General features: G+C 36.6%; 1 protein-coding gene across 4 annotated transcripts in view; it reads right to left on the minus strand.

Moving 5' to 3' along the window:
• Positions 1-22,871, minus strand: part of TTC7B (tetratricopeptide repeat domain 7B) — a 103,826-nt gene that overhangs the window by 11,056 nt on the left and 69,899 nt on the right. For all 4 annotated transcript variants that reach the window (XM_031066178.1, XM_014311864.2, XM_005417835.2 and 1 more), the window contains 2 exons: positions 18,399-18,539; positions 16,117-16,319 (listed from right to left, as the gene is read on the minus strand). In XM_031066178.1, coding sequence (XP_030922038.1) covers positions 16,117-16,319; positions 18,399-18,539 — 344 coding nt within the window. The remainder of the gene's footprint in view (positions 1-16,116; positions 16,320-18,398; positions 18,540-22,871) is intronic.

The raw sequence follows: 22,871 nt of genomic DNA on the forward strand, positions 1-22,871 counted from the left end.
CTAGCTAGTTTGTTTTCACTTGCTCCAGTGCCAATGCCACTTAGCCTTATTTGGATTATGCATATTCCTCTCATGTTTACAAGGATCATGTGTTATTATTAAAGTTTCCTACTCCTCCCAGAAAATGCTGCAGACATTTCCAGTGCCACAGTGCCGTGCAGTCACCTTGGCACTGACCAAGCCACACACTGGGTTTGCCATCCAGTCACATCACTCAGGATTACAAGGGAATCACAGCCCCAGCCTGGGAGAAACCAAAGGGAAACCCCTGCCTCAGTGCACACTGAGGCTTCCCTTGCCCCACAGACCAGCCCCAGCTGGTCTCACTGGGCACAGCAGCCTCTGTTCTGGGTACCTAAAGCAACCAGTGGAGCACAAACACCGCCATTCCACAAGGGAAGGAGAATCTGTAGGCTTACAAAACAAAAGGTGAGACTGCACTCTTAACAAGATGATGATGCTGATAACAGGGACAAGATGATGTCTCATGTTGTGCCCAGCCAACTCATGCACAATTGAGATGCAGCTCTGATCAAGTACAACCCCAGCTCTTTGTCCTCCCCAGTCATTTCCATACTCAGTCTTGCTCTTGCATTTACGAAAATGATTTTATTGCTTTCACTGAAGGGTCTCGAAGTCTCACTTTTAGTCAAACTTGGCCTTTGTCATGCAACTCTTCTCACTGAGTAGAGGTACTGCATGAACTATTCTAAAATTTTCTGTTAACAAATCCAGTAATATTCAGTGAAGCCTCAGTTATTCCATCAACTAGTTCTTCCAGAATTCTGGTCAACTCCTTCATACTCTTCCACCAGCAAGTACTTGCCATCATTTCCATACTTTCATTTCAACTGTTAATTTTACCTTTGCCGTCCACGATGAATCTTACATTCCTGTTGAAGATGGAGGCAAAATATGACTTGCAGTTATGGACTTTTTGTAAGTGGATATCCATCACTGTTCTGATTGACACTGCCTGTTAAATCATATTTTGTCATTGGTTTATGGCTCTTGAAATACATTTTTCAGACTGTATAATAAATTAGTGCACAAGGTTGGAATCTGCAGAGAAAATGTAATTCCAAATGCAGTTTCTTCCTCATCCTCTCCTTTGGTTTACTACTCAGCTGACAGGCAGCTGGAATAAACTGGAGCCCTGCTTCCCCGAGTGTAAGAGCCTTGTCCATTTGAGTCACTTTTCTAGTTCACTGGAGCAGAGTTGGCAGGAAGAACAAGAGTGACAGAAAAGGCACTCCCCCACAAAGCTAGGATTTGATCAGAGTAAGCAAACTGGGAAGTTAATGCTCTCTGAGTAAAGAGCTGAAATGCAGAGTAGCAGCTTCCACTTTTCAAGCAAGGGATTTTCATGGCATAAGAACTACAGCATGGGTTTGGTGGGGAAGGTGGGAATTCTGGAAATAAGTGAGCTGCTGAGTCTGAGGTGAGATACAAACATTTCCTACCAGCTATTGTGTTAAACATCCATGGATTTATCTTCACAAAAATATTCAGATATAAATCTTATATTAAATAAAATGTAATCCACATGGCAGAAAGACCACACCTATTCATAACACATGCCTAAATTTTTGAAGCTTAGGCTTTGATTCTGCAGCAAATGAGATGAGTTTGGATGGCCAAACTAAAGCTACCTCATTTATTTTCCAGAGATCACCAGCTGCTCATACTACCATATCACAATTTTAAAGGAAATGAAGTTTGACATGTCAATTACTTTAATAGATCTGACAGCATTTCATACTGTTTTCTACTTTATATCAGAACCAGTTATTTCTGGCAACTGTAACCTACCAACTTGTGGCTAGGCATTCAGTTAATATAACAAAGCAGCATCACAGACTGCCTTGTGTCATAGCATTTCATAGCCCTCTGCTAAATCTTTGGGTCCATGACCCTCACAAAGCCATCTGTTCCAACACTAGTGTGGCTATCACTTTTTCAAATGGTCATAAATTAAAAACCAGACAGAATCCCAAAGAAGCTATTGTCAGCTGTCAGGACAAACTGTAACAAGGATCATGGAAAAATGGAAATTGAAATGACTTTGCAGCTGACAGAGGTTCACCTGCTCATCTTTTGAACATTTGTAAACACATGACAATATCTGCCTTAATTTGTTACTTGCACCCATTAAGAAAATAAGGTTGCTTTGTTTTTAAATGAGAGAATGTACTTTTAAATTTGTGTCTTTATTTTAAAATACTTATTTTAAGGTAGCAAAACCCACTAACCATCAGGGACATTTTAATTCAGAAGCCAGGGCAAAATCCATTCTTTTAGTAGGTTAGATCACTTCTGATAGATGGCAAGTATTCTTAGGTGGCAAGCATTCTTCCAAAGTGATACCTAACACCACCTTTGTCCATGTAGATTTAGAGCTTTGAAACCATTTTCACATGGCATATTGTACAGAAGAAATGTTGAATCCACATGATTTTTTTGTTATTTCTATAGCCCTCTACAGATAAGGTCTTTACATCACACATAATTCACTCTTTCATCTAAACATATTATGCAATGCAGGAATACAGCTAACTAAGCTAATGTAGCACAATACATTATGTTATGTTCTGGAATAATTTTAAACCATCAACTTTTAACAGCACTGACTGCAGTGAAGCCTGGCTTGGGTTTCTAATGACTGTGCCTTACTTCACTGCAGCAGAGAATTTACAAACACTCTTGTGTGTTTGCTCATACCTAATAAAAATCTGAAATAATGAAAAAGTGTTGGTAGTCTTTCCTCCTGCCTCTATTTTTGTAATAGTTGCACAAACCTTTTTTTTTCATCATTCCCTCTTCTGTCCAGATGAAACAAAAGTGTTAAAGAATGATTTTGTATGACTGATTTCCTAAGGATATTGGTCTTAAGTAGTAAGTTCAATGTGTGAGATGGAAACAGTGTATTAGTAGTGGCTGAGGAAGACTGAACACACTGAGTTGCAACAAATCTGATTAAAGACTAATTAATTAGAACCCAGAAAAAAATTGGAACTCACATGTTAATGTCAGATACATCCATAAAAGAAGCATTTGTAAATTCACTTACATTGCGATTTTTCGTCAAAGTATTTAGAAAAAAAAATAGAAAAAATCAAGTATCTGCATCCTAATGGGCCTACTAAAGTTCAAGTGGTTTTGGGTAGTGTTTTTCCTTGCAGGGCTTAGCTTTCAACAGTGTGAACAATGTACATGTTTTCATGTTTTTGCCAAGTAAGTGCTTTGCTAATGAATTGCTTTGCTTTGTTCAGCTGAGCAGTACTGAAAGACTGAAGATTTCTTCCAGGTCAAATGCTTTCTGTATAGATACGTGCCTCTTGAATATGAGCACTCCATTTTAACTCAGTGTTTTTCTAATATTGCTTTTTCCTTCAATTCTATACCAGCTCTTAAGAAAGAAAAGCTCCTCCTAAAATCAACTTCAAATCTAATTTAAGGGCTATTTCTTGAAAGTCCCCTTCCTTGAAGCATCACACCAGCATCTACCAAAACACAGGATTTCTGAGATTAGTGAAAAAGCCACACATGTATAAACTACACATCAGAGATTTGCAGAAAGAAGCTGTAATGTGTGATGCAGAAAGTTTTCTCAATTTCCCAAGACTCCAATAAGTGCATCTTAGTACAAAACTACATTCAACCTCAACATCTGGGCAGTAGTATATACTCACAACCATTGTGACACACTTCAAGGTATTAATCAGCCCTCTTTTGTTTACCTCCTACTAATCACAGAACAGGAGCACAGTTATAGTTTGCCATTTCTTACCAAACTGATCTTCCCCAGAGGGTTTTATCCCTCTTCAGGGAAAAGCTGGCCTGAAAAGTCTTACCCAAACGGTATTTATTGCATATAATGGTAATTACATAAGCACACAAACAACATAACAGAGAAAACTGACTCTGGTTACACACAAATAAACATTCCAGAGTTACATTTGTGCTCACCAATTCAAGTTAGGGACTATAATAGTCTACAATTTCCCCAAGGACATAAAAGAGGATTAAGAGTTAATTAAGACTTAATTAGTTTTTCTTCAAACCCAGGTATGATTCTCATTTGTAGCAAGATGCACCAAAGCATAGACCTGAACAGAACACCTAAGAAAAACTAACCTCTCATTGTATAATAAAAAGCAATTGTATAAAAGCAGCATTCCTTTTTCCTTTAGATTTCTATATCCATGTACTTTATATTTAGTTATGGTTTGAAGTTAACTTTTCTTGAATTTTATCTTACTACCAAGTAAAAATGTAAGATAAGAAACAAAGATTTATAGAAGTAGTTTACCTTTATCACCTAAAAAAGTATGTTACTAAAAAACAGTGCAATGTTTAACTCAGTTATCAAAAGCAGAGCAAAAGTAATCACAGAAACAATGTTCTGATGGCTCAGGTAGTTCTGAACCAGTCTGCTATCCAGCCATCTCCTGCACCAAGCATCTCAGCTGCAATGACTTGGGAAATAAGATATTCATTGAGCAAATCCAACATTGACAAATCTTCCATAAAGGAACTGGGAGAGAGATGTAGGTAAGTGAATTGATATATTATTTAAGAGTATTGAAAGTGAATGATACACACAAGGATTTCATTTTACACAGCTGAGCTGAATGGCTATCAAGGAGCTGCCACAGATCTCCTCCACAGGCAAAGGCAAGAACCATCAAATGTATAATTTTCAATGATAGAACTGATTTAATAATCTACATTTTAATAGGAGGTCCATCCGTGAGAGAACTAAATTTAAATATCATAAGGGAAAGTCCTCCTAAAAGTCTGCCAATCATTTGCAAGTCAAAACCCACAAAAGACACTCCACAGGCTCCTTTCAGCAGGCAGTGGGAATACTGATACAAGACTGACATTGGAGATGCCTATGGTGAAAATTATTTTCTTCACATTGCAAAGACACTGGAAAAAATAATCACAGGAATTAAATGTGAGTCCCATGAATGTGATGTTCAGAATGAGAAATCAGGATGTTTGTACTGTATTTAAAGCCAGGTAAGTCACAGCACCTACACTTCAGTTTCCCCATTTCTTACTGGGAATACATGTTCACGGCCAAACATATTTGAAACTTAACATGTTGAGCACTCAAAATTATTATGAAAAAAATACTATAACCTTTTAAAAATATCGAAATTTTTGATTTAGAAAAAGAGTAAAAAAGATTGGAGTTATTGTCTTACTCTCTGACATACCAACTCTTAGTTGCCATAACACTTGCAGATGGCTCAGCTTAGCCAGTTATGTTTTATTCTTCCAAATTTCCTCAGATACTTAAATATTCATGCCTGAAAATATAATAACTAAAACTAATGGTATTTTTTTTTCAAATGCCAAGAGTTTCAAGCAAAGCTAGTGTTTTAACAAAACATACAGACTAGAGTCATGGTTAACTGGTGAAACTAAAGAGCCCTTACCTCTTGGCTCTCTATAAAGTCCACACATATTAGTATCAAAATTTAAAAGGTGCAGATCAACACTGTACTGCTGACTGAAAAAGTGATGAAAGCTGAAAACAGCTTTCTGTTTTCAAGTTTATCATTACTTATTCTCATTCATGATGTATTTTTCCACTCATCTCAGCTTAACCATGTTGTTTACCATGATAGAAGTAGCATTAAAAGCATTAACAACTCTAAATCTGCAGTCAGGTCTTTTCCAGTGAGATGAAGTACACAAGATGGCCAGAGAGCATGTCTCCTCTCCCTGCTGAGAAATCAAGAGATGGCAGATTTCTGAATAGTATCACCACAGAATTTTCTTCATGCCATTTGTTGCTACTTGTTGAAGAGAATATACTCTAATAGGAATAATAATGGAAAAATAATCATCACACCTTCAAAATAAACACAGTTTTCAGAGATGCACAAAACCACTTCAGATTTTCCCACAAATTAAAGCTCCTCAAAATAACTTTCTCTTTAATAATTTGTTCATCTAAATTAAACAAATAACTTGACATAAAATATAGTCCATCACTAATGTTAAAGGCCAATTCCCTAACTCCATCTAGCACAAGTTTGCTACCAGAAAACACAGTCTATTTTAAAAGAAATCTAATCTTAGAGAAAATATATTATGCTATTCACACATAGTAAGTTGGTTGAATTCTTCCAAAGTGCAAGGTGTAACTCATCTTTAAACAGTAGACTCGAGAGCAGGGGAATAGGGGAATTACTGCTTAGGTATAAAACTGGCTAGCAGAGAAGCTAAGCTTCAGCAAATGGAAAAGAGGTGTTCAAATAAAATTTAAAATGAGATGAGCTGAAGAGGGAGAGAGAGACATAAGAAGACTGCTCCAGACAGGGGATTTGCAGAAAAAACTGAACCAGAGCAGACAACTTATCTGGGGAATACAGCTGCTTGACATAACCCTGCAAAAATGAGGATTAAAATTATTTCCTGGGGGACAGTTGCTTCCAGATCTCTAGTTTTGCATGAAGGTAAGACACTTTTTGCTTGATAAGATAAAGCACAATTTTCAAGAACAAGTTGTGTATAGTTCCTAGTCCGAAAAAAATAATTATAATTGATTAGGTAACTTCTGCTCCTCTCAAGAGCAGTCTGGTTTCTCAGGAAATAGCTTTTGCCAAAGCAAGTAAAGCTCCCCTGTGACAAATACAAAGCAAAAAGCAAAAGATCATTTAACCAGTGCATAGAAATGCACTGAAAACTGCATGAGATTTATAGCAAAATACATGCACTGATAACTCCTGCACCAGTTTATAATAATAGGTCATTCTAAGAGAGACTGAGAAAGAGTCAGGGCTCAGACACCTGGCATGGTGCTGCAAGTTTCTGACACTCATTTACTCACCACCTCAGCTAAGCCACATGGAATGGTTTATCTCTTTCAGATTGCTGTTGATGGTAGCACTTACTTATATTTCACCAATTTGCAAAGTTATGCAGCACAAGAAAAGAAAAAAAAAAAGAGAAAACATGTGTAATGATTGCAGGCTTCAAATGACCTGTAGCTAAAGAGTTCTCACCTACAGAATTCTACAACAGAACCTTTCTCAGGAGAAGGAAAATAAAATATCTCTTGTTCATTTAAAGATGAGGATGGCTACTCTCTCAAAGCCTTTTTCACCTTCTTTATATTTACACACCCCATCCCAATCCTTAACAATATTTCTTTATTAATTATATGAAATTCAATTATAAGTGATTAGATGCCAGATGTTACCTACAAGCAAAGCATACCAGGTGCTACATAGCTTTTACTGCTGTGTAAGTTCTCAGCCCCAGATATACTTTAATAAATTCAATGAGCACAAAAATGCCCAGGGAAGCAAAATAATCATAATTAGCTCAGTGCATACTTCAGCAGAATGACCTAATTTAAAAAGTGTTTTGCAAAGCAATTCTCATATTGAAAGGCAATTACATGGAGCAAAATAAAAATAGAACTTTTGAGATCCATGCAAAAAAGCACCAGCAAGTATCTATGAAAAGGGACTACAGAGGATAGCAGGGAAGAGCGCACATTTTCAATTTTTTCCATGCCTTCTCTCTTTTCCTTTTTGTTCTTTTTTTGAAAATAAGGAGAACTTAAATATCAAGAACAACTATTAGCACTTCACTGACACGAGGCCTCCTGGTCATTTCCTGAATTACTAAGACTACTGACATTTTCCTTATGTTAAATTAGTCATCCTTGTTAATATTTTTTATTAATATAAGTCTGTATGTTTTACATTCTATTTTAGGCAGCCAGTTACCCAGAAAAAAAGCACAGAGGAAAAGGGATGTCAACAAAACCCATCTGTCAATGACTTTAATGTAGTAAGCCCTTCAGAGGGTAAAAGGCATAAGAAGATGGAAAGACTCAGGAAAGACTTTTAATAGGAGTTACCCTTCCTAAAACCTACCAAAAAAAAAAAAAGCCCAAAAAAGGAAATTTTTCATTATGCTGTGGTCAGATGCTTTTACAATCTTGCTGGCTCTTTATCATCTCTACTTAGTACTACAAGAGAGATACTTCCCATGTAAAAATGGTAAAGAGTAATAAACATTTTGTTTTCTTTAAATAATATTAGATGCATATCTGCCTATAGGAGCCTCAACGCAGATCATTAAGAAATACATTGAGAGAGACAGAAGCCCAAAAACCTAATTTCTGGAGGTCCCAATTGAGGGTTTTCAGTTGCACTGTTTTGCTACTGACACTTCTGTATGCAAAGACAATAAGATGTATCCAAAATATTAAGGCAGATTTGTAGGACAGAATGTATGTACAGATACATACATGTGGGTATTTTATATGCATATAGTTAAGATGAGTGACATCAGTTGAGAAAGGTATATGAATCTCTTGCACCTTCTTTCCATGATTGCTATGGGTAATGTACCATGGAAACAAGAGAAGAGCAAAATTTGTGCTGTATAGATTTTTACCACTGGTAAAAATACAATAAGTCTTGCATAACAGGAAAATGTAACAAGACTTTGTCCACAAAGTGTTCCCATCATGTTTCCTAACACAAATCATTACCTCTATCTACAAAGCTTGCCTTGCTTGCATTCCTAGAATCACAGGATGACAGAAGTAGGAGGGGAACTTAAAGATTCTGTACAGCCAAACTTGAAATAGAGTTACCTACAGTGGGTTGCCAAGGGCTGTCAGATTCTAAGTATCTCCAAAGATGTGAGACCCCCCACAAACTCTTGGCAAGTGGATGCATCTTACATGTGCATCTAAAATACTGTCACCATCACACAAATGCTATCTCATCATGCTCCTGTTCCTGTCAATTACCTGAAACAGTGTAGGGCAGGGAATCCCACCTCAGGTGCTTTGTTATGATGTCTAGAAAACCAAAGCCCTGCTCCAGACCGGGCCATCGTGATCCTTGGATTTTTTCCTTAAATTGAAACTATACTTGGTTGCTACTTCCTAAATTATAATATTTGATCCATAGCTGCATGGTTGTATATGAAGTGAATTAATAATAGCTCAGTTTTGATAACAGAACCCAATTCAAAGGTTTTATCCTATAAAATGTGAATCAAAGCTTCAGATGAACATTACTTTATATTTCAAAAACTGAAAACAAAGATTCTTAAAATCTTCCAAGCAAAGAGAAGGAACTTTGGAGTAATACTGCACATTGCAGACTGACCTGCTTCAGCAGCAAATTGTCATGAATTATCTGGTGGGTGAAATTTTATCAGTTCCACACAATACAATAAAACAGTGGAATGATTCGTGACCTGCCAAATAAAGAGCAGTAACTCTAGCCAAAGCATCCCTTCCTTCTGCCAGCATCTGCCACTAATTAATTTTCCACTTTTTAAAATGGGAACAAACAGAAGTGATAAAATGGTTTCTGGCAAGCTGTGCCTGAATAGATAAACTGTGGAAAAATCTATCACACAGATAACATGAAAACAGAAATTTAAAGCTGAGATTGCAGGCAAAAATCCTTCTGCTAAAAAAACCCCTACAATCAAAAAAAAAAAAAAAAGGAAAAAACCCCAAACAAACAACCCCGAAAGTTAAAAAAAACCAAGCAAACAACCAGCCTAGCTTTCTGAGCCTTTAAGTGTTTCGGGGTGGGTTTTTTGGTCTACTTTTAAATTAACTTTCCTGGAATTTCTACTTGAAAGAGTTTCTCTCTGTATTCAGAAAGCTGCCTTAACCATTGCTACTAGATTCTCAATAAATAGTACACCTCAACAGCTTATTTTCTCCATATGAGTCCAGTTCCACTCAATGCAACCACTGTGTATGCAGCACAAAATCAGATTGCCGTTTGCATCTTCTGCTCCTCAGATTGTCTAAACCAAACAAATATTTAAGCAAGCTGCAGAATTCCTCTTGGAATGGCTGACAGCTGAGAACAGCACTGAGGAGCTGAAGAGACCTTAGAGAGCTTGCAATCACAGGGTGAAAAGCATCCAAGAATGGAGGTATTTTCTTGTTGGAAGGTCTGCTCCTGTCACAGCTGCTTTAAGGCATTTGGAGTAAATACAGAGTCATGTGAAAAGAAAGTCTGTTATGAAGCAGGATCTGTAATACCATCAGCCCCATAATTCCACATACAGAACAACAGTTCACAGGGCATCAACACAGTCTTGCCTGAATAAATGGGAGCTCAGTGCTTCAAGCTATAAACACAATTAGTGCTGCAAATTCCTACAGTCACTTTCTGTTTCCAAAAGGGAAACCAGGTTCTAGTTTAAACTCAGATTTGTAGCAGTTATTGTTGTCAAATACTGAACCTATATAGATCTGATTTAAAAGAGTACTGTGAAATTCAGATACAGCATGTAGGACTTAAGAAATTCTACTAACCTTTCTCCAAGTCAGTATGAAGTACTTAAGTGCTGTATTTGATCTCAATTGAAAAATAAAATAACATTAGAACAAACAGGGAAAAACACTTCCCTAATTTTTCCCCTTGATTTCCACTGTAATATATATCAAGCACTAATGACCATACAAGTTGATTTTATGCAATTTTTTACTGCACCAAGCACTGATGGTTTTCTCTTGTAAGGCTAAAAGGGGAAATAATATTTTCATGACAGAAGAGAATATAGCCTATGAGTGCCTCACAGCAGATGAAGTATTTAAAATGTATTTAAAATGTATCGAAATGGTCTTTGAACTCAATGGTTTCCACCTCAAAATGAAGCAGAATGGCCATTCTTTTCTTAGGGTGCTGAATGCAATCACTTGAAATATTTAGATGTTTAGATGTGGTCAAATCACAGTAAAATGCACTCTATAAGGAGCAGTGAGTTTTTGTCCAAACGTATTTTGCTTTCTCTACTTTTTTGTGAAATGATTTTGAAGTTTCTGAAGGGCAAACCCACAACATTTTACACACAAATCTAACAAAACAATGACCTTAATTTCTCCATTCTTCGTCAAGCACCCTGTGCATAAGGATGCACTTAGAGAGTGAGTCAAAGGAGCACTGAAATTTGGCATCAGCATTTAGCTCTGTAGTAACCACTTACAACCCAAACCACCCATGAGAACCAGCACAAGGTGCTTAGGACAAACCTGTGAGGCCCAAACCAACAATATTACTGTGCAGGGCCTGAGGATGAAAATCGAATGAGTTACTGAATGTTTTCCACATGAGAATACTGAATTACTGAAAGAAAAAAGTTATTTGGGTGACTGTGTTTCTCTTCCTTAACTCCCATGACCCCTTCAAACAGGTTCTGAATTCATGTTATAAAGTATTCTCTGTCTTTCCTTTTTTTTCAGTCAACTCAACATCTGTGACAGGCTCACAAACACACACAACCCATACGTACCAGACTTCTTTCTGGCAGTGTCTTTGGGTTGAAAAAAAAAATAAGAAGTCAGTATAGTACAGTAAGAAATAAATAACTGTATTTATAACTGAGAGTTAAAGCACACATAGTTAATTTAAGCTTTATGAGATCTGGTTTAGCTATGCATAATCATAGGAAACTAACAGGTATCTAACAGTGTGAAGTAGGAAATGTAACTCCCTAAGATATTGCTTTTTGAAAACTAATTTCTACATGAGCAAATTGTTTATGTAATTTCTCCCTTCCTGTTTTAGTTTTCTGCTCTTAGAACCTAAATTCCTAATAAAATTAACTGGCAAGTGCTATGGTTTTTTGTGGTTTTTTTTTATATTCAGGAAATACTACAGTCTTCTGGGATTTATAACAGCATACAAATGCTGGATACCTATTTCATCTCAAAGCTAAATTTAAGTAGTAAATTTTCAGCCTGAGAGAGAATACATAGATTTGTTTCCTGGACAATGGATTGAAATATTCATTGCCATCTCAGGCATTAGTGAATGATGGTCTGTTTCAGGAGTTTCCAGACATCAGCAGTAGGGCTACTTTCCACAACAGCACTCTGACTGCAGAAGATAAAAGAATGTTTGTTCCTTTTTTTTTTTTTGCAGGGGAGGAAAACAATGAGAAAAGCAGGAAGGCAGCAATAATGCAGAAATCTGGAGGTGGTGATAAAGGGTAGGGAAAATGGAGAAAGTTGTATAAATAAATCCATTCTGGCCAAAATCAGGCAGGTGATAACCATAGGTATATGACACTGAAGTGTAAATCATCTTTTAAAAATTAAGTAATTAAAGAAAATTTTAAATTTCATTAGGTGTGAGAAAAAAATATTTGAAATACAGAAAACAAACCAAAGCATTTCAAAGCTTTAGAACACAAGTTCACGTTGTTTTTTCTGAGTGCACTATACAAACTTTAAAAAGAAGAAAGGACACTGCATTTGTTCAAAAGAATTCTGTAAAGTACACCTAATTAATACTGACATGTTATTGCTTCCCTCTTGACATCTTGTGAACAGTCAGAGCTAGCCAAATAGCAAGTTGGCATAACCTCTGCCTTGGAGAAAATTTCAGTTAGTGACAAACAGGAAAAAATAGCACCTGAGAATAAGGCAGAGTTTAAAATGAGCATTGCTCAGCAAAATAAATTAAATGAATATATGGATTAAAACATTAACTGTGCAGGGAATAATAATTTAGTAATAATTTAGTTCCACAAGGAACTGCAGAGAATTTAAAGAGCATTTCTCCTTGGAAAAAGCTAGTTTTGTTGTTGGGCTGATTTAATTAATAAGGCCCCCAACATCTTAGAAGGGGTGGAAATAGCAGTGAGCAGGAACAGGAGCACGCCGCCCCTGCAGCCAGCTCTCTGTTGGAATAGCTCCCATCTTAGGCAATGCAACAGGATGGCCCAAGCAGCTCCATTCCCAGGTTTAGTTGAGCAGAATACAGTTAAACCATTTTTCATTTACTCATGGATCAAGACTCCAACATTTGGTGTTATATTGTCTTAGGCATTTCATTAGTAAGGTAAAAACCTTCCCTGTCAAACCCTCCCATTTGTGATCATCATTTTGTTGGCAAACAGATCTCTTTCATCACTCTTAACTGTTCCAATTTTCACACCATCATCAAGATCTCCTGGTTTTCATTTTAGTAACTCTCTTGAAACAGGAGTAAATCTGTGAAGACCTTAGAGGCAGCAGCAAAATGAGTAAGAAATTGTTTCTTTAAAAATATTGTAATTTTGCAAAAACGATGATGCCAGCCAATAGAAAGCAATTTCATTCAGATAATACACTAGACTTTCTGCAGAGTCTTCATGGTCACACTGACAGAATGTGGATCTGCATGAGACACAAATGCAGGAGTCTTTTGGCAGAAACTCCAAAGCACAGCACATGCTGTAACTCCCAGGAAGAAGTGCAACACTTCTGAAGCCACAAAACTAACCTTTCTGATCTCTGCTTACACAGTTCTCCAGTAATTTAAATTAACAAGGTTGTTTCTGTATAGAAACAGTAGATCATATTCAGGATAGGTACTTAGAGAGACTTATGGTAAAAATATTGTATGAAATGTTATATGAAAAATAGTAAATTTTTCTAAGTTTAGGTTTTCATCCTTCTTACCAGAGTGATGTAACTTCATTAAAACCATGGATTATAAAAGGAGAAAACTCCTATTCCCAATATGCTATTGTTGTTCATACAGATTGAAACATACATTTTATTTAGCTTTTTTTCCCCCCTCTGGACAACTACAAAGACTCTCAAATCAAAGATCTAGATTCTCAAATCATTAGCATCAGGAAATTTTCTTGAGTGGCAGGTGTCACTCATTCTAAAATTTTAATAAAAACAAATGAAAGTACTTCCAAACTGATTTCCAATTCAAATATTTCAAGTAATTTCACTTGGAGAAGCAGGCCTAGATACAGATGTGACATGCTAGAATTCATGCCATCCTTAAATCTTTCTTGCTTTTTGTTGCATTTTATACATGAAGCTACTATGATTTATACTCAGTATTTGCCCCTCAAAAGGAAATTCACCAAAACTTATTAAATAAATATAGGCTCTAAGGTAACTTTTATGTGGAAACAGTTGCATTTGATATTACTTTCTAAGCACTGCTAGAAAGCCATATCAAATATTTTTAAATATCAAATTAATCACAGAAAATAAAGGAGTTTTTTGCACAGAACTTTCATTCATAAACCAACTGTCAGCTTAGAATTGTGAATACAAATATTAGAAGTTAATGTTTGAGCTGTTGTCATAGAGGCTGGTACCTCCACATTTCTGTTGTGATAGCTCCCCTGCCACTGAGATCATATTTCTTACTAATAAATGGGTAAATATATACAAACAAAGTGTTGGGATGTACAGATATTCATCTGTACACACAGGCAAGAGTAAACACTGCAAGCTTCCTCATTAAAATACTTTTTGCAATAGTCAAAAGGTCAAGAAGGATACAGAAGCTTGTACTTTCTCCTACATGAAATTACACAGACAAGTATTTTTATAGCATACGTCTGCAATATTTGTATTTAAGCAGCATAAATCTCTCAGAATCTACTCAAAACATCATCCTAGAGTAGAAAAGGTGCAGAACAGTAGAAAAAGCTCTTAGAAACAAAATATTAAATTATAAGAATCCTTAAAAAGGATTGTCCAATCCAATGAAATGAACAGTTACCTTCAAGCTAGGACTCAACAGAAAATCTCATGAAGAGGAAACCTGGATTGGAAGCCCAGCAATTTTCATCTCACAACACATGTCTCTTAGACAGCTAATTTCTCAGTCATTCTGAAGAGCACTGTGTGTTTACAGACTATTTATTCAATAGTGCATTCAGAGGAGGGGCAAAAAGACATGCAGCAAAACATGAGCTTTCATTTTCACTGAGTTACACTGCTTTAGATTGACTGCCTGCTTCTTCAGGAAAGGCAATCTTTTGGCATTTGTCAGCAGGCTCCAATATCCTGAAATGCTGAAAAAGGTGAAACAAAAAACTTTCTCTGTGCTGCCTTCCTATCTGATCTTTTGTCTCATATGTTTCCCTCAGGGATGCACAAGAAATTTATCTGAATAATTCATAAGTACCTAGGCAGAAACCAGTTTCTATTTCTGAACAAAAAGATTGGGTAAGAAGCTGACTTCAGTTGTTCTGTTCTGCTCTATCTGGAAGAAAACTGGATTAAAAGTAATTTTCCTAACATAGAAGCACACAATATATACATGTATGTATCCATGAAGTATATAAACAAACATATGTTTATACTGGGGAAGGTACCTTTGTACTTAGAGCTATACATTCATTTAGGGGCAAGACTGATTCTCTACCTTTCAAAAACCCAAGAAATGACATAGCACAAAGGTAATCAATAAACAGGCAGAATGCAGAAAACAGCTGTACTCTGCACTGGTGTGGCCTCGAGTGCTGTGTGCAGCTTTGGGCTCCACAGTGTAAGAAGGATATAAAGGGACTGAAGGCATCCAGAGGAGGGCAATGAGCACAGTGAAGGGCCTTGAGGGGAAGCTGTGTGAGGAGGGGCTGAGGTCACTTGGTCTGTTCAGCCTGGGGGACACTGAGGGGAGACCCCACTGCAGTTACAGCTTCCTGTGAGGGGAAGAGGAGGGGCAGACACTGATCTTTCCTGTGGACGGTGACAGGACTGAAGGAATGGTCTGAAGTTGTGTCAGAAGAGGTTTAGGTTGGATATCAGGAAAACCCAGAGGGTGGTTGGGCACTGACCAGGCTCCCCAGGGCAGTGGTCACAGCAGCAGCCTGAGTTCAGGAAGTGTTTGGCCAATGCTCTCAGGCACACGGTGTGACTCTTGGAATGTCCTGTGCAGGCGCAGGAGTTGAACTTGATGATCCTTATAGGACTCTTCCAACTCAAAACATTCTATGATTTTATGAATTGACTTTTATTTCAGAATACCAAAATGACTGGTCTTTCCTGTACAGTATCCAACTCTTCTCTTACCATAAACCACCTCCACTTCCCAATGGCATGAATATTAGGCAGATGCAAACTGCTTCCTCTTCAATAGTTTCTACTAGGCTTGAAACAGTCTTACGGCCTACAAATCCTTTGTATGTCCCAACACACAAAGAATAAATGCCAGGAAAGACTGTTTCCAAAGCATTTTGTAATAAGAATATAGATCTAAAACTCACAAGTTACAGGTTACCTACACCAAGTCAGGACTTCACAGTACAGTGTGACCAGTTGAGATGACATTGCTCATGAACGGGCTCAACACTTACCAGCCTCTGCATGCTTTTCACATGGGTAGGACTAATGGATAAGGCCTCTTCATACCAGCGTTTGGCTTCATCAATGTTTCCTCGAAGTTCAGCCACCTGACCCCTCATGTAGAGAACATAATGTGACATTGGAAAGAGATTAGCTGCTTCCTGGGTACATGCTGTAGCCTCAGCAGGCTTCCCAATTCCTATGTAGACTTCAGCTGTGGAAGGAATGTCAGGACCAATTAATGATTCTTGCTTCATCATACCATGACTAGATGTTGTCACATGTGCTTTATTTGTAAATAGCTTCACTTTAGATAAAGACTATTTTCCTAAAAAAATTTTGCATCTTAAAAAGAAATTATTACCTAAATTATTTTAAATGCATTCTTTCAGGAAAGTTGTTTTTCTAAGTGTATCAGGTTTTGCAACTAAATAGCTGTTGGAAACCCCAGAATACTCTTTCTAGTTTGCTATTTTTATCTTAAGTCTTGGATTTTTTTTCTTCTTGAGGAGAAGTCTCCATGACACAGCAAGAGAGACTCTTGTCCCTAAGAGAACTGAAGAAAGACTATTTTGGAGGTGGTAAACTGACTGATAGTCCCAGGTTTTGCCTCTTTACGTTGTTAGTGAGAAAGAAAAGAGGGTGTGGGAGGAGTAGAAGTGTTCTGAAGGTTTATTCTGATTTTCTTATTATTTTATCTTTTAATTCTGTTAATAAAGTTTTCTTTATACCCTTTAAAGTTCTGAGCCTCCTCCTAATCCTTATCTCACAGCAGGAAATGAGTAAATAATTCTAGTGAGTGCACTGGAATTTGGCCAGCACTAAACCCACTACATTAATTGGTGCGTTGGCTGGGAAAGAAGAAACTCAGATTTGCAAACCAAAACCGCCACAACCCACAACATTAAAAAAAAAAAAAACCAAAAAAAACCCCCACCAAACAGAAAATAAATAGTGGAACAAGCTGCCACAGAAGGCTGAGAAATTATCAGCATTATAGATGCTAAGAGTTACTGTAGAGGGTCATCTGTGGCAGTTTATAAATATTTAAAGTCAATGCTGCCACAATGCAGAGCAGGAGACTTTACTACACCCTGTTTGACCTGGCCCTATTCTAATCTGTGTTGCTTTTGAGTAGCCCAAATGAGATCACTATTATTAATCACTGTAATTGCTTTCTTTCCAATCTTCTGGGCTTTTTCTCTAAACCACTAAACCATTTATAACTGGGAGCCATTACCCTGCAATGACTTTCACACCACAAAATTGTAGATGTAAATAGGTAGATTTAAATGCTATAAAAATGCTAAATAAAGCACTGCTTAGTTGAAAACACGAAAGAAAAAAAATGTCACTGAAAAATGCTCTGAAAGCAGAACAAAGCATAACAATTGCTGGCTGATTTCTAAATTACATCTTTCTGATCCAGCTATCAATGAAAACAATTTCATGTTATACATTTTTAACTGTATAAAAATACACTGGATCATAATTTTCTGGTTAAAATTTTATGTAACAGCTACTTGTGATACTGCAGTTAGCTTGAGGCATCATAAGAATACTAAATCCACTCAACATGACTCCACATTTAGACAAACAACCCTGAATCTTTAACATTAATGAAACCAGAAGGAAAAGAATGGAATTCAGGCTCATTATCAGAGTTGGAAGGGACAGGTTGCTCTGTAGGATTACTACTGTTTCTTTCGCTACACATGCAGAGGTATTTCTTTTCTATTTTAAAATCTTGTAGTTACAGGAACTCTAGTAAAAAATCTTACAAACATCTTTTTCCATTTGATGGAATCAGTGACCTGGGATTAGCTCAGTTGGTTGGAGTATGGTGCTGGTAATGCCAAGGTCACAGGTTCCATCCCCTCATGGATCATTCACTTAAGAATTGCACTTAATGATTCTTGTGAGTGCCTTCCAAATCAGAATATTCTGTGAGTCTGCAAGGACCTAGATCTCCAAGTCCTAAGATACTCTAGGTACTTCAGAAACTAAATTCTTCAGGGATAAGGGAGAGAGTACTGTATTTGTTCTACAGAAAACATGACTCTACTGGTAACAGCTACATTCTAAACCACCGCCTTATCTTTCATAAATGATCTTACACACAGAGCAACTCAAGCATGCTTTTTATTCTTGACTTGTTTTAGTGCCCCACACATGGAAAAAATATGATCTGATAAGTGATAACAGATTCTGAATGAAGCAAACAGATTTTGGTAAGTCCTTAGCCTAGCAATAAAGGGGAGGGCATAAAAAACAAGTGTTACTATCACAATACCTGCATGTAGCCATATTTGAGCCAGAGTCATCCAAGGATGCAGGGGACCTTGTTTGGGGGCACTGCTTTGCAGGGAAGAGGCAACCTCGGACAATGCTTGCTCCACTCTGGAAGCTGCTATTGATGTGGCATGGACTGAACCTGTAGAAGTAACAAAAAGAATTTACCAGCACAGAAATAATGAAGGCCATATACATGGCATAAAACATTTAATTGCAACCCTTTTCGTAAGAGGCTGTACCCCAAACTCAATCTTTAATTTACATTTACCATCTTGAAGAATTTTTTAAAATGCCAGATTAATTTTCTTATGAAAGCTTTTGCATTGGTCTGAAAATCTATATAAAAACACACTAAACTTTGGTAACTGACTTTTTTTGGGGTTGTTACTATGAATACTCTCTATTAAACTTGACACCTCTTTTCTGCAATGTGCAATCCAAAAAAGGTTTGTGATGGTATCACACACTGTAGTCTTCAGGTTGCTGCATTCACTTTGATGTTAGTATTAACTACATCTTTCCACAGAGTGCAATTAGAGGATTATTTTACAATAATAACAGAACAAAAAAGAGAACTAAAATACACACAGTGATCACAACATACACTATCACAAGTACACCATTAAACTGCACTGAATGTATAACTTGCCTAATCAAGAAGGCTGAGTTAAAGTACCTTGTGGCAAAAAAGTCCACAAAGTTTTTTTTGCATAGAAAACATTCCCAGAGCATACTAAGGATAATTCCCATAAAATGTATCATTTCCAAGTCAGATTAGAATTTCATTGGCAAATAATAACCTTTTCAAAGTACTGGAATTAAAAAGCTTCTATGACTAGAGAATATCTAATGGCAACTGTACTTTGGATAGTCAATTACTGCCAGCATACTTAGTCATGACTTTTTTTAAAATCAAGACCATGAATGTTTTAAACTACACTCCTTCTTGTCATCTAAGCCTCAGGATATCTCTAGCTGTTTTATAATTACAAATTACAAAATCTCATACTGATTAGGCCTGATTAAAAAATAAAGGCAGTAAAATATTCCATAATGTATCAGATGAGAAATTGTCTATTTCCATCACTATATCCATAATGATCAACTATGGCAGATACTCCAAAAGAAATTATTGAATCTTGTACAAGTTGAACTGCATCCCAAAAGCTTGTCCTCATCATTACAAGTTAAGAAATGAAAAAAACCTTCACTCAATATGGCAGATTTTCTAAGAATTTTAATGAGAAGAGATCTGTCACATGAAACATACATTTTTAAGTATGACGAGATAAACCAACAAACCAGAAAGCACCAGAAATTCCTGGTACACAGATCAGTAGGAAGAGGAAGTTAGTCTGAAAATATGCATCATAGTTCCCTTAATTGAAAGAAACAAAGGAAAAGCAGCACAGGACATAATTAGCATTTCATGTCATTATGAACAAGGAATTACCCTGGATATCTGTAACAGTCTCTGGCAGTAGAGTTTGCTTTCCTTTTTACTGGCTGATGAAACAACTCAAAGTCCAGCCTCCACAGCTGAACATTCACTATAGTTTTTGTTTCCCCTATTTTAAAGCTTAAATTCAGAAGAAACTTAAAAGGGAAGTCTAAGCAAGAAGCACATGGAGTGTGTTATAAGAAAAATACTAGCAAGTGTACCAAAAATAAGCAGCAGTCACGAGTAACCCTGTTCTTGTCTGACAGCCATTTCTGCACAGCACATCAGTGCAGCCTGGCACTTGTTAGCCTTCCAGGGACTAATAGTGAAAGCACCTTCTTCTCTCCAGAACAATTTGTAAAGAAAAGGTGCAATTCACTGCCATAAAGGAGATCATCTAACCTCTTCCTTTGGAAAAGCAAGTATGCAATTTAGTGTTAAAAAGAGCCTGTATTTTTTTATTATTTAAAGCAAGGACTCTGGCTGCTAGCCAGGCCACAAGTAATTTCATGGAGAAAGTGTGCTGTTGGATTTTAAGCTTCCAGTATTTAACATAGAACACACTTAATAATACATTATTAAAACATTTTAAATACCAATTTACTTATTAAAAAAAAACTATACTGTGATAAGATTCTTACGAGTTTCTGTGCCATCTGTATTAAGATTAAACAGAGCGAATACTGAGTGCTTCCTACCCTGGACCTTATAGAGTGGCATAAAAAGAGGAAAAAAAGTTTAAAAGTATTTCTAAAATTTTTCTTTGAAGTGGTATTATTCAAACTGTTTATATTTTCTCTTCAGGAAAAAGGTATCCCTTAACATATTGCAGCAATTAGTTCTCTGAAGAAAACACACACATATACAAAGCAATGGCCCATCAGGCAACTTTCAGGGACATTGCACTCATGCTAATACTCTAACCCATAAGGCCCTAAATACTTCTTTAGTACTGCACAATTAGCTGTCATCTGACTCTCTTCTGGCTCTTTTTGTTAAAACACATTTAGTAAACTTCTCATTTAATAAACTAAACACCATTTAAAGATCTTGTGCACTAAGAAGCTTTTTCCTACCTTCCTTCAAACTTTACTCAAGTATTTTCATATTAGAACTAACTCATCTGTATCTTGTCCTAACCAAGGATGTCCTAACAGGTTCAGATCTTTATATTCACATGACAATTCTAAAACCTACAGTAATTTCAGCTACAACTGGTAAAGATACAAAGTGGCTTGTGAGAAATTGAGGGTAACAAGTATGTCTTACAGTCTCCTTGAGGCTTTATAGATCCTATGTAGCCAGTTTATTTGGAGGTTCCCTGCTGGTTTTGTCACCAGCTCTGCTCCCTTGTCTCCGTCTTATCTGCATTTGGCTTTCTTTGGTCTGAGGTCAGGACCCACAGCCAAACACAAACATATCCTCACTTTCACTTCCAATTCACTATGTTGCAGCTTCCTTCAAATGCTCAGATAGAATTGCAGCAATTTCTCATTTAAAATTTTAATGATCTTTCATGCACAAGAATACCTTTGCTCTTTCTGGGTAACTTCTACACCTGCTGTTAGAGCATGTCATTTGAGATTCAAGAAAAAAATTCCCTCCAAATAACACAAGCAGCAAATATTTATTTTGAAATGGAAATCATGAGGCCTGGAAAATTAACATATCACCAAAATAGATCCTGGATACTCACTTTCATTTGTTTAGCTTTGTTCTGAAGCTTGTTTATACTAAAAATGCCAAGTGTGAAACAGGGACTGTCTTTGCAAGACCTAGAATTCACTAGTTAAATTGATTAACATCTGGAATCACAATCACACTACAAAGTGTGACAGAAGGTCTTAACCATGACAAAATGTTCCTAAACCAAAAAGGTATAACCTCCCATTCAAGTCCTATAATGGCACTTGCCCAGAGTCTAGTTTCTTCTCATCATGCTTACATCCTATCTTCAACAACCATGCTGCAGATTCAATGTTTCAACTCAGTCTGAAATAGAAAACCTAACAAGAGACTTAAACAAAAACAATTTACCCAAGAAGTTGTCATGTCACAGCAACCTGTCTTTTCCAAGTCACACCTACAGTTAAACTTTTGTGAATAACGTATTCAATTTATTATCTTCAGGCTTTTTGTAAATGTTACACGAGAGTCCACATGAACTCACCCATTAAATACCATTTATAAATACCACACACCCTACGGAAATGATGTCATGATTTCTTCAGTTCTTTCCTTGGTCATTTCCACATAAACTCTTCACAATGCAGTGTAATGGACATAAACTAATATGTGGACTCTATCAGGACCTAGATGGCATGACAGCTTTGAGAAAAACAAAATCACTTTGCTATGTACATCAATTTGCCTTCTGAAAATGAGTAATAGAATAGACTGTCATCCTTCATGGAACAGGTTCATATCAACTCACAAAACCACTATGGCAGGATTTCTTTTTATACCATAAAAGAGAATGTTACTCAATAGTTTTACATTCATCCCATTATAAACATTTCAATATTTACATAAAGAAAAAAATGCTTTAACTCCAATGCTCATGCAGGAGAAAAGATGAAAACCCCCGTGACTCAACTTTACATGCACTCAAAGAGCTGGAAGTAAGAACATTAGTGGTGTGACACACAGAGAACTGTAAGAAAAGCAATTACATAATACAAAGAGGCAGCACCTTCTGCAGGACTAATACATCCTTGAAATTATGCATTTGATAAGACAGATTGGCAGATTTAGCCAAAATTCACAATTTTTTTCATCTAAAATTCATTAAGAGTCTGAGATACCTTTCACACTCACAAATCACAAAGCTATCCTATCTTTTACTACAAAGTTGTGCATGGAGATGAGAGTAGTCAAGTAAGGACAGCATCATTCACAAAGCATCCTCTCAGCTCTTTGAAAAAGACTTTCTGTGCTTAGTCACTGTCAAACATGTTGGCTTATGTATCTTCTTACTTTTTTCTCCTTCACCAAATTGATCTCCTGTATTACCCCAAAAAATTTATGCAA

Source organism: Geospiza fortis, unplaced genomic scaffold (genome assembly GCF_000277835.1).
Source record: "Geospiza fortis unplaced genomic scaffold, GeoFor_1.0 scaffold23, whole genome shotgun sequence".
In the NCBI taxonomy this organism is placed as follows: domain Eukaryota; kingdom Metazoa; phylum Chordata; class Aves; order Passeriformes; family Thraupidae; genus Geospiza; species Geospiza fortis.